The following is a 13,566-nucleotide window of genomic DNA, read 5'->3' as shown; positions in this document are numbered from 1 at the left end:
TTGAAGGAAAATGCATTTGAGAACATTCTTACAGTGTCTTTAGGTACAACACATCATGTTGGACCAATGTGGAAGGGAGAATACAATTTTCAGCAACAATTACGAGAGTACAGTTTTAAAAATCTTAATTATTCTTTGACTAGCAAGCGCCACAGATATAAAAATGTTTGCAAGATAAGTCCAGAAAAATTGAGTTTTAAGTATTGAATCCTGCAATGTTCAAAATTGTTATCGCATACATTAAAAAACACTGTAATTCATTATGTTTGATATTTTAAATTTTGAATGTAGTTGCCTCTTGTTTTCTTCAAAAATATTATGCTTAAACTATCAACCTCCCTAGGAACCTCTTTATTTACCACCTATGTTAAGTACTTACAGTATACAGAAGAAATACAGAAGAGAAAATTAATCCTACTTTGATTATGGAAATTTCACAGAAGACAATTTAATTAAATTAATAATGTATATAATAATAAGTACTATTTCCAGAACCATATCTGCAGTACTAAATTTTGTTTAGAGTGCTGAAATCTACCTAAATATACCATTTTACAAATACTGTGCCTGTGATTCATCTAGGCCAACATAAAGTCCATTGACATGCACACTTCTAAGGTCTCGCATGCATTCACACACCGGTAAATGTCGGTCTATACTTACCTTTGTTCTGGCCTGGCGACATTCGTATGATGAATAACAATCAATTTGATAGATATATATCCAACAATGTACTAATATTAATAATATTAATACTAAATAGATTGCAGTTCTACAATTTAGAAAAGATTTTAACCTTTACCTTGTAGTATTTTTTAATGATTTGTCCTTTTCAATTGTCAATCGTACAGTGCGTTTCGTAAGTTCAGCGTGGAGTCATGTCAATATAAAATGGCGTTCCTCACGTGACGTAACCATTATCTGGTGTGTGTAATTATAGAGTTTCCCAAACTATAAATAGTAACATAGCAACAATGGTTAGCTATTATGCACCGATTGCCAAAGAATAATAACAGCATATTGATTTCTATTCCATTGCTTTTGCTAGTATAAATACAAATAATAAACAGCTACATTTGAATATCTGATATGACAACAGACTCGCCCACTATCTTTGCGTACATTAAGTTCAACTCTCTGAAAATAGAATTCAAGCTAAGACAGACTCTTTTTAAAAGCCCAACTTTTGTTCATTCCAATAAACTTCATCAAGACAATTTAGAAACCCAAAGTTTTTACATTGAACTTTATGCTTAAATTGGTCTTTAATTTGAGAGAAGAGACCTATTAAAAACCAGTTTTCTAGCCTTTTCCTTTGGTCTCAGCTAGATCTGAAATCCACTTACTACTCAATTTTCAAAATGGTCCACTATGTTATTAATACAACCATCTTTACTTTTTTTTCTATGATGCCACTTACCGTAATAGCAATTCCTATCATACATTTTATCTCGGCACATGAGGTTATTCACCCATGAAAACATGTGGCAGATATTGACTGATGTAACTAGTTTTTAAATCCATGTTTTGATGAAAGAACCAATTCTTTTGGCATAGAATCTGATGAATTATTAGTTGGTATACAGTAGAAGAATCTTGGAAAATTGGAACTTGATCACAGTTTTTTACAAATTTATATTTACTAAAAATTCCAGAGTCAATTTATCAATGGAATTGTTTATTCAATTTAGCATTGTCATTGATAGGACGCCACCAACAATGGTTAGGCTTTTGATTTCCAGCAGTCATATTTATCGGTGGTAGATTTTAATTTCAATGTTTATGATCTGTGATTTCCTGTCATTGTTACTATATATAAAGCAAATAATACTTTATACAATTGGTTCCTTTTTTGTCGGACCTGGTAAATAGTGTTGTTGTTGAAATAGTCGCTGGTATATTGAAGTCCAATTCTACTATTTCATTTCATTTTTATTTGACTAGTGTATTAGCAGTCTACTCTTTCAATAATACAGTTATTTTCTATGTGGGAAAAATCCATAATGCTTTGTTGTATTATTTGCTTCAGTTGCTCCATTGATTATCAACAATAGTATTACAGTTATGAAATGTCAACCTGAAATTGAAATGAAAATAATTCAACCTGGGTGATGTTTATTGTGAAAATAAATGAATGTTTGTATGACGATTTGTCTTGTTGTATAGTTATGTCTCCCTCTAATTATAGACCTAATTGGAACTTACTCGATTATTCCTTGAGTCAAATCTTTTCTCTGAGACACGCCCATAATGGAAACACTTCCCTATGAAACATATGTGAGGGGCATATATGTTTTAACACTACAGCTAACCTCTATTCAAGGGACATCCATATGAAAATGGCACTTTGTTGGGTCATGAAGTTGTTGGGTCACCTTTTTTTAGCAAATTGTGGATCTAATTTTACTGTAGTAAATACTAGTTCTAACACCTTCCATCCAAAACATGGTTCTTTTAGCTTTACTTCTTTCTGTTTTAGTTGGTTGAATAAAATGATAATTGTTTAATTATGAACATTATTTTCTTTCTTCTTTCAACTGAATTCTGGAAAATTAAAATAGGCCAGAATTTCTAAGGTTCTGAAAATACAAATCGACATCTATGCTGTTTTCATGTTTTTTAAACAAAGAAGAATTCTATGTTTGAGGTTGGTGATTATACTGTAAGTTTTCAGATGTTAACGTTGTTTTGAAAATGAAGGAATAATTTCATTACTCATGATTATGTTTATATCGTATTGGAAATTACAGTTTCACAGTATCTTGCCTGTTGGCATAATTTATTATAATCTAGGAAATTGATGATGCTATACTAGAGAATTTGGAATTTCCACAATGTTATTTTTAGACTCTATATAATCATTATGGACAAATATGGTGAAAGAGTTAAGTCTCAAATAGAGTTGAAATATATCCCACTAAGCACAACATATTAAAATGGAATTTAGGCATTGGATTCAATCATTTTTTATCATATTATTATTTTTTTATTTTCTCCTTAGTTCACATTATTCAACCATGTTCTTATACTATAGGTTATAACATTCTATAACACAAATATATTAACTTCTATGCAGTGTCTTTAATTTGAAAGTTTCCCAATTTTGTTGTTATGTTACAATATCTTAAGTTTATATCCAAAGTATTTTACGTCATATGATACGCCATTGAAATCCAAGTGATACAGAGGGTGACTGAGATTGTTTTTGTAAAGAACCATGTAAAAACAAAATGTAGGCATATTTGACTGTTCTGTTTGAAGCAGATAATCAGTAGATCTAGCAGATCAGATCACTGCAAGGTGTTTGCAAGTGACCATTCATATACGCCTAATGTGATCAATCAAAAATTAATAATAATATCTTTTCAATTCAGCTTCTGGAATGAAATACTTAAGAGAGTCAAATGTTGTCCATCGGGATTTGAAACCGGGCAATATCATGAGAGTAGTTGATGCGGATAACACGTCAATTTACAAGTTAGCAGACTTTGGAGCGGCCCGTGAGCTACAGGAAGGGGGAGAGTTTATGTCACTTTACGGAACAGAAGAATATTTGGTAAGAATTAATGTTTTTAATAATATTTAGAAAGTTTTGGGTTTAAGACTTAAATCTGCGAAATAGAATATATTTGAAGTATTTTTATGTAAACAATTGGAAAAGAGATGGTGGTATTTAGATTAAAGAGTATATGGAAAGATGATGAAAGAACATAATGGTGTACAAGATAAAAGAGGTGGAGAGATGTAGAACAAGTAGGCGACGAAAAATGACAAGGAAAGATATGTTGAAGAAAGAAACATGAGAACCAGATCAAAGAAAAAAGAGGTGACAAAGAGACAAGTGGACGACGGCGAAATGACAAGATGAAGGACAAGGAAAGGTACGATGGAGAAAGAAACATGAGAATAGGAGGATAAAGAGTCGACCTAAAAAAGGAAACGAATGGATGATGGAGATAAATGATGAAAAAAGGAACATAATGATGAGAATTGGAAATATAGAACCCGCTACCAGCAGTTGTCTTCTTTATCAACTGCTGCAGCCTTCCAAGAAGCAGCTCTACTTGCTATCAGTGAGTTGCGGCCGTCCGCTGGTGGTAGTCGTTTAAAAATAAAACCAGTTTTAATTCACCCTTGTTTTTCCTCAGTTCTCCTTGTAATAATATACTTTTTTTGCACATTTTGGCTCCGACACTTTCACCTGCACCCAATCCCAGTATAACCTAATAGCTCGAAAGGGGAGTCAACACACCAAGTTCTGGATTTAATTGATTTACAAGATATAAAGCTTTGAAGAGGACAAGTAACAGTTAGTTACCCTTGTAAGAGGGGCAAGCTTTACTTATATAAAAGATGATGATTTTGATGATTTAGTACTCGGTGTTTTAGTAAAGTACTATTGTATAGCAATCGATTCATACTTTGTGAGATGACTTCTTTCATTTTTGTCTGGGATTAAAATTACACAACTGAAGTAATGTTATCTTGCAAATTGGAGTCTTTTTCCTTTATTATGTATATTTCATTTTAAAACAAGATTATTTTTACTTGGTAATATATCATCATTGTCATTGTTACCAGGCATGTGCTGTAGATCATATATTTAGGGAGCGATACCCCTTTCACCTTGCCTACACGGATTTTTCAGTTCCGCCAATGTTTCCTAAAGCTTGGTTCCCATTATGATGCAACACAAGTCATTTGACCAATCAGAAGCTATGGATTATCTAAATTGCCGTTGTGGTTGGTCAAATGTGTTTTATCCTAGTGGGAACCAAGCTTTCTTACATCTTTTTGTCTTTCTTTAAGTGATTTTAGTGAAATGAATGAAAGTTTTACCAACATTAATATTGACTATATAAACATTTTCTTTTTAAGCATCCAGACATGTATCAAAGGGCTGTATTGAAAATATTCAACCAAGGTGCTTACACTGCTAAAATTGACCTGTGGTCAGTTGGAGTGACCTTTTATCATGTAGCAACAGGACAGTTGCCATTCAGGCCATTTGGAGGTCGAAAAAACAGAGAAACTATGTAAGTTGTTGCTTTGATAAAATTTAACCATTGATGTTTGGAAAGCAACGTGTGAAGTGTTTTGTATCTTTCATCAGCCACATTTGCTGTTTAAAACCACAGTTTTACATTTTAGTCTTCTAGAATATGTTATTAGTTTTAACATTAGATAGAAACTCTGTGATTCTACACGATTATAATATCACTTTCACAGTTAGATATGACGATTGACATTTCTAATCTAAAAATATCTGGATTGTGCAACATATGTTGTGTTAGAAAAGACAATAGATATTGTTCAGAATAGTGCTTGTCAAAGGTTTTGTTTGTAAAGGTGTTTTAATGCATAATCTCATTTTCACTGATTAATATAGATAAATTGGCATATTATAAACTTTCATAATTTTTAAATGTTTGTTCTATACATTTACCTACAGTGTAGTAAATATCGAGGCATATGTCATTGCTACCATCTTGCAGTGTGTGACCTTTAAAGGGGTAATTTTTTTTCCAACATCACATCTATGTATTGTGTGCTGTGCATTGTTTCTGTAGTTATATTAATTTTATCAATAGATATTATAACATGGGTTCAAGGATGTAGGCAATCAGACGCGTTCAAATGAGTGTGTGCTCTTTATTTTTTCACTATCATTTACTGGAGTACAAAAGTGCGCATCAAAAAAGTATAATAGAACTGCATGTAAATCGTATGGTAGATTACTGATCGCGCTAGGCTCTACACGTTTTACGAGTACTAACCAGTCGTCTGTACCACAGCCCCATAACTTGTCATTTCTGGTACACGACTGTTTTGCTAGGCCTAGGCTAGGCTCGGTGGTGATTTGGTCGCCAAGCAGAGTGGTAATTGCTGCGGTAGGCCTAGTTCCTAAAAAGGTAAAATAGTTCATAGACCCATGTTATAAAACAAGTAACGCACAAGTCTAAGTTCGTGCATTAGTGGAGATTCGGCGCGCATTGTGCATGTCGCACCATTGTAAATATCCTCGAGTGTGCCACATCTCCACTAATACACTCTGACTTGTACGTAATTTGTATATTAATATATATTTGAACAATTCGAGGAATTGAACAACGCCTGTGCTAGAAGAGCCGAAGATTAAGTGATGTTTTTAGACAAACTGGGAAAAAAGGAAAATAATGTATTAACAATCACAGTAGGAGTTTAGATTGCACAGCACTTTTTCATCTGATAACAATCATCTCATCTTTTTTCTAGTTTTTGCATTAACTGACGTTATCAAAGTTTATATTTCCTTGTAATGTAATACTTAAAATTTTTGCTTGCAAACTGTTGTCCGGCCTGGAAAGAAATCTTATACATAATAGGATTGAGATACAAAATGGGATTTCATCTTGAGAAATATTTAAGTTGCTCAAATATCATATGTGGCAGGCAGAGATAAAAGAAATTGGTTGTGTCTCGCATAATGAAGAGTTTCAACATCATTACATTCTGACCTTATAGAAGTCTTAAACCAAACCCATTGCCTAAAAGTGTGAGAATGTGTGATATCTCATTTGCATGCAAGAGTGAAAATGTGTTATATCTCATTGCATGCAAGTGCGAGAATGTGTGATCTCTTTTCTTTATCAAATCTGTATTTACTCCTAATCATCACAGAATCGGAAGACAATCAATAATGTACTGACTGGTTGTAATTTCCTTTCCAGTATTTTCCAGCCGGAGTGGACAAATCATAATGCATGTCTAAATAGGTTGAAACATAATATAGGCCTAATGTATAATATGTATTTTTTTTAATTTGACATTTTGTTTATAACTGTTGTAATATTTATTACTCAATACTTGGTCTTTTGTAGGATACAATTAACTACAAAGAAACCATATGGTGTCATAAGCGGAGTTCAGCATAACTCTCCATTAGGTGAAATTGAATGGTTTAGCCATCTTCCTGAGACATGTCACCTGCCTGGGTAAGTAAAGTCATTGCCTCCACCAACGAGGTTATATTTTTTTCTTAGATATTTCTTTGTGTGTTTGTCTGTTAACAGGATAACATCAAAACTAATAAATAAAATACTCCATTAAATTGGTGAGAAAAAAGAAACTGCATTCTACGTAGAAAAAAAACTGTCATGTTATTTCACTATGATGTATCTTATTAAAATAAAATTAAATTGAAAATAATTTAACTGTATATATTTTCTTTTATTTAAATTTTTAGGCCTATGAGGAAACTTATTAAACAACTTCTTGTAGGACTATTGGAATGTAACATCGACAAGATGTATTCCTTTGATACTTTTTTCACAATGGTCCAAAACATTCTAAGCTTAAAGAAAGTTCATGTGTTTAACACAGTCACCTCGCAGATAATAAGCGTCTACATGCCTCCTAGAAGTGACTGGAACGAATTTGTAGCGAAAGTTGCAGAAGAGACAAAAATTACATCATCTCAACAACTTCTCTGTTACAATGGAAAGGACCTAGATAGTTCTACATTATTCACAGAAAGCCGAGAATATTGTGAAACTACATATAAGAATCCAATTATTTTGTTTAGAAGAGATCTTAAAAAATTTCCATTACCTATTCAACCTGCAAGACGTAAGTAATTGTTTCTTTAAATTGATCTTCTTATCAGTACAGTAAAAACTGAAAATCTGTATTAAAGAAAATACCTGAACATATTATTATCATTAAAGTTGAATTTGTTGGCCACTTGTGGGGTGCAATTTTATTGCCCTATTTTTTGGTTTGCGTGGTAGACAATGCTTTTTGATGTAGATCTTGGCTTAAACTACAAGCCCACTGCATTAAAATGCATTGATTAATCAGTGATTGTTTATACTGGTTTGCGACAACTACATGAGAAAGGTTTAGTAGAATGTTCGCACTGGAGTCTGGAAACTTGACTATAAAAATGGATGTTATTCTTGATCACAAGCCTATAGCTTTATCTTAGCTAGTTACCGCAGGGAATTTGAATTCATTTTCTTTGAATTTTTGTTGCATTCATATAAATGAACTATTAAAGACATTTTCTGTTGATTTTTCTTACTAAATTTCTAGGTTTGTATTTCAGTTGTTATTCCATCTTCTACAGGAATTTCTATGTTGTATTCTTCTGCCTATATAGAAAGAAAGAAATAATTGAAACATAAAGACTTATTAAACTGGTATATAAATGACATGGTAACAGGACAGTTACCACCATACTCCTCTCTCCTACTAACTCAAATACAACCCACAACCATTGTAGGATATACAGTTACCACCATACTCCTCTCTCCTACTAACTCAAATACAACTCACAACCATTGTAGGATATACAGTTACCACCATACTCCTCTCTCCTACTAACTCAAATACAACCCACAACCATTGTAGGATATACAGTTACCACCATACTCCTCTCTCCTACTAACTCAAATACAACTCACAACCATTGTAGGATATACAGTTACCACCATACTCCTCTCTCCTACTAACTCAAATACAACCCACAACCATTGTAGGATATACAGTTACCACCATACTCCTCTCTCCTACTAACTCAAATACAACCCACAACCATTGTAGGATATACAGTTACCACCATACTCCTCTCTCCTACTAACTCAAATACAACTCACAACCATTGTAGGATATACAGTTACCACCATACTCCTCTCTCCTACTAACTCAAATACAACTCACAACCATTGTAGGATATACAGTTACCACCATACTCCTCTCTCCTACTAACTCAAATACAACCCACAACCATTGTAGGATATACAGTTACCACCATACTCCTCTCTCCTACTAACTCAAATACAACCCATAACCATTGTAGGATATACAGTTACCACCATACTCCTCTCTCCTACTAACTCAAATACAACCCACAACCATTGTAGGATATACAGTTACCACCATACTCCTCTCTCCTACTAACTCAAATACAACCCACAACCATTGTAGGATATACAGTTGATAGGATATAATCACTGATATTAAACATTTTAGAATATTTTTATTTTATTTTACAGCTAAGCTCCCAAAGATCGCCACGCCTTATAGTCTGGAGAACGACGCCCCTTTGGCTAAGGTTAGGAATTTTGTATGGAATTCTCGAATCTTTCCGCAAAAATATTTCAGAATTCTTCACTTTATAGGGTTTGTAGTGCACGGAATGGGTTTGTAGTATTAAAGATAGCTGGTTTGTACAAATACTTTATTTCTTATCTAGTGTATTTGCAGTAATATATGATTGGATTTTCAGTTTAATTTGTTGTGTTAAACATTAGTCACACATAATCACCTGCATATGCAAATTAGTATGTTGTATATATACACTTTAACCATATTAATCATATATTGTCATCTGCAACGAAATTACCCATTGCTACTTCATTGTAAAAATTATTGTTACCTTCCATCAGTATGATCTTCTGCTTTTGTGGTATACTTGCTCTCAGGGTTATTCCAATGATTCCAATGATAGCCTTCTCAGATAGGCACCATTCATCTTTTAAAACAAATAGTAGAACATTTTTAATTGTTTTGTCACATTATTTTAAAGTTTAGAAATAATTTATTGGATTTCTAAATTGACTAAAAATTAACACTTTTTTGTAGTTAGTTTACCAAGAAAACGGTAAAACCAAAAAAAAATGTTCTATTAATCAAGTTTTCATCTATTTATGCAACTATTTACGGAAGTGTAAATGGGCCACACTGACAGTCTGTATAATATTTTTCTGAAGTAGCATACACTGAACCTTCTGTACTGGATTAAAACTAACCTTTGACTTGTTTACATTTATTTAAAATCTAGTATGGATGGTGTTTACTAATAATTTTCACTCTTTCTATGGACATTCACCCTCTCCACTGAGTTCACCCTCTTCACTGAGTTCACCCTCTCCACTTATGAGTTCACCCTCTCCACCTATGAGTTTATCCTCTCCACTTATATAAGTTCATCCTCTCCACTGAGTTCACACTCTTCACTGAGTTCTGGATTCTTATCCTGCTAATGTTATGATGATCTGCATGAATCTCTATCCATGTACTGTAGAGTTGAATGCTAATACACAATGTATTTTACTGTTTTAACACACATCATTTATTCTGTGAAAAACAGATCTGTCGTTAGTGTGTCTATCTGTGGGATTTCGCAGTGAAAAATGTTAAATAATTTTCTTCACTCTATAAATAATACCTTAAACAGCTTAAAAAGCTACTTTTTGCAAAATAGTGATGGATAGAAAAGCTATACGAGTGTGAAGTTTTAATGTAAACGTTTATTCATATTCAAACAAAGAGAATATTGGTGACATGTACGACATTTTGATCAGTCATGAACGGCAGTGGCCTCTTTGTACAAGTATTTGTAAATTGATATATTTAATGTTTGGTTCTGTTTTACAGATCTGTTGTGGTTCGATGTATTACTTTTTGAATGTGGTAGAAAGTTACTTAGAGATGCAGAGCTTGATGAGTGTTTCTGTACAATGGTTTTGGTGAGTTTCTACCCCTACCCTGTATTAACAGTTGTTGTTAAATGAGAAGATGTTAGCATTTGAAATGATACAGGATGTGCTATGTTTGAGTTCCTAAAGGCCAATTTACACAGACGAGCAGTAACGGTAAGCAAAACCCACCCGTCCGCTCTGCAATGGCAATAGGAAAATTATTACCATTAGCGCTCATCTGTGTGCTTGGCCTTACTTTTATCGTTAATTTATTTTATTGTGTAAAGCCTGGTTTCCATAAAATCGCTACACGACAGAGCGTAGCGATTCTATGGAAATGCTAGAATTTATCGGGGATCTAGTACGCGAGCGCTAAATATTCTTTCTATTCACGTATACGATTCCCGCCGACACAATCGGCAAAGTTGAACATGGTTGAACTTTGCCGATATGACTGCGATGAATCGGGGAGCCTTCCCAATTGCGTCGGCGACATCTGCGCGTGTAGCGATTTTAATGGAAATGCTGTAGCGATTTTAATGGAAACGCTGTAGCGATTTTAATGGAAACGCTGTAGCGATTTTAATGGAAACCCGGCTTTAAAGAAAAGCTGGCACATTTTGTTATGCCTATGCTTTGAAATCCCAAGAGAGTATGATATGAGATTGTATAGGAAACAAAAAGGATTGTATCTGCTGCTAATCTTTGTTGATGTTTTATAGTTCACACGCATACTGGTAATGACATTTACATGGCCCATACACACTGTTTAGCTGACTGTTTCCATGTGCTGTAGATCATATATTTAGGGAGCGATACCCCTTTCACCTTGCCTACAATACTCTCGAGTTTACATGCAGCGGAGTGCATACCATACAAAACTCAGGTTATCATATATCTCTGGAGTTTGCTATGTAATGTGAAAGTTCACACATTCACTAATACAATGTGGTTTCACGGATGGCAACATCTACAATATCTACTCAGGAATGAGTATGATATACCCTTAAAACACCTGATTGACTATTTAGATGTCTGCCTGACTGCAACTAGGCTAATTTTGTATGTAGCATATGTCGTTATATAACCACTTGTATTTTAAAATCATGCTGGTACAAATATTTTTTTAAAAATTACCTAATAATAGGCATTGACAAGATTACAATGGTATTAAATAGGTTACAGCCCGCTTGAGATGATTGAAAATTACTAGGCCTGGAGCTTGGTACATTGCGCGGAGCTGCAATTGACATGGTTACAATGGTATGAAATAGGTTACAGCCCACTTGAGGTCATTGAATATTACTAGGCCTGGAGCGATCGTAGTTAGCTTGAAAATCAATTTTATGGTTTTCTAACACAAAACAATATGGATGGATGCATCAATAATACTTACAAAACAAAGTATTGATATTTTAAAAAGTGTGCTATCCTAACAGGTTTCGAACTTGTGCTTTTGAAGACTCTCATTGAACAGTCATGTGTCGTAAACACTTGCCGCTCGGTCACGTTAGGATAGCGAAAAAACAAAGAAAAATCAAAGGGTTAGTGCTACTTAGGTGGAAAGTTGGCAGAAAATGTTACAGATTTAAACCAAAGAACACAAAGAAAACAAATTTATTTTAATTAATATTATATTGAATGAGATTATTAGCAGTTTTACTGCACAAAAATCTTTTATTTATTTTTTTAAAAATCTTTATTCGCGTATACGATTCCCGCCGACACAATCGGCAAAGTTGAACATGGTTGAACTTTGCCGATATGACTGCGATGAATCGAGGAGCCTTCCCAATTGCGTCAGCGATATCTGCGCGTGTAGCGATTTTAATGGAAACGCTGTAGCGATTTTAATGGAAACCCGGCTTTAAAGAAAAGCTGGCACATTTTGTTATGCCTATGCTTTGAAATCCCAAGAGAGTATGATATGAGATTGTATAGGAAACAAAAAGGATTGTATCTGCTGCTAATCTTTGTTGATGTTTTATAGTTCACACGCATACTGGTAATGACATTTACATGGCCCATACACACTGTTTAGCTGACTGTTTCCATGTGCTGTAGATCATATATTTAGGGAGCGATACCCCTTTCACCTTGCCTACAATACTCTCGAGTTTACATGCAGCGGAGTGCATACCATACAAAACTCAGGTTATCATATATCTCTGGAGTTTGCTATGTAATGTGAAAGTTCACACATTCACTGATACAATGTGGTTTCACGGATGGCAACATCTACAATATCTACTCAGGAATGAGTATGATATACCCTTAAAACACCTGATTGACTATTTAGACGTCTGCCTGACTGCAACTAGGCTAATTTTGTCTGTAGCATATGTCGTTATATAACCACTTGTATTTTAAAATCATGCTGGTACAAATATTTTTTTAAAAATTACCTAATAATAGGCATTGACAAGATTACAATGGTATGAAATAGGTTACAGCCCGCTTGAGATGATTGAAAATTACTAGGCCTGGAGCTTGGTACATTGCGCGGAGCTGCAATTGACATGCTTACAATGGTATGAAATAGGTTACAGCCCACTTGAGGTCATTAAATATTACTAGGCCTGGAGCGATCGTAGTTAGCTTGAAAATCAATTTTATGGTTTTCTAACACAAAACAATATGGATGGATGCATCAATAATACTTACAAAACAAAGTATTGATATTTTAAAAAGTGTGCTATCCTAACAGGTTTCGAACTTGTGCTTTTGAAGACTCTCATTGAACAGTCATGTGTCGTAAACACTTACCGCTCGGTCACGTTAGGATAGCGAAAAAACAAAGAAAAATCAAAGGGTTAGTGCTACTTAGGTGGAAAGTTGGCAGAAAATGTTACAGATTTAAACCAAAGAACACCAAGAAAACAAATTTATTTTAATTAATATTATATTGAATGAGATTATTAGCAGTTTTACTGCACAACAATCTTTTATTTATTTTTTTTAAATGTTTATTGATGCGTAGACAGTTTACTTGTTTTGCTTCGTGCAATTGATATCCGTGTCATGACAATAAAGGAGGAAGTCATTCAAAACTATAGCCCCATAAATATTTATATTGAAAACTACCTGTGTTACCTAATATCGC

At 33.9% G+C, this 13,566-nt stretch overlaps 1 protein-coding gene and 1 long non-coding RNA gene across 7 annotated transcripts in view; one reads left to right on the top strand and one right to left on the bottom strand.

Annotated features, from left to right (window-relative positions):
• LOC140059063 (serine/threonine-protein kinase TBK1-like) overlaps positions 1 to 13,566 on the top strand; it is a 54,567-nt gene that overhangs the window by 21,268 nt on the left and 19,733 nt on the right. For all 6 annotated transcript variants that reach the window (XM_072104889.1, XM_072104888.1, XM_072104884.1 and 3 more), the window contains 6 exons: positions 3,375 to 3,556; positions 4,879 to 5,036; positions 6,861 to 6,974; positions 7,226 to 7,608; positions 9,036 to 9,094; positions 10,420 to 10,511. In XM_072104889.1, coding sequence (XP_071960990.1) covers positions 3,375 to 3,556; positions 4,879 to 5,036; positions 6,861 to 6,974; positions 7,226 to 7,608; positions 9,036 to 9,094; positions 10,420 to 10,511 — 988 coding nt within the window. The remainder of the gene's footprint in view (positions 1 to 3,374; positions 3,557 to 4,878; positions 5,037 to 6,860; positions 6,975 to 7,225; positions 7,609 to 9,035; positions 9,095 to 10,419; positions 10,512 to 13,566) is intronic.
• LOC140059071 (uncharacterized) lies at positions 6,950 to 11,929 on the bottom strand. Its single transcript, XR_011847104.1, has 5 exons — positions 11,860 to 11,929; positions 9,308 to 9,514; positions 8,063 to 8,132; positions 7,591 to 7,664; positions 6,950 to 7,065 (listed from the first exon to the last, which is right to left on the bottom strand). It is a non-coding gene; the product is annotated as an uncharacterized lncRNA (long non-coding RNA).

Source organism: Antedon mediterranea, chromosome 9, assembly GCF_964355755.1.
Source record: "Antedon mediterranea chromosome 9, ecAntMedi1.1, whole genome shotgun sequence".
NCBI classification, from domain to species: domain Eukaryota; kingdom Metazoa; phylum Echinodermata; class Crinoidea; order Comatulida; family Antedonidae; genus Antedon; species Antedon mediterranea.
The sequence above is the reverse complement of the archived record's forward strand: the minus strand, read 5'-3'. Positions and strand labels throughout refer to the sequence as shown.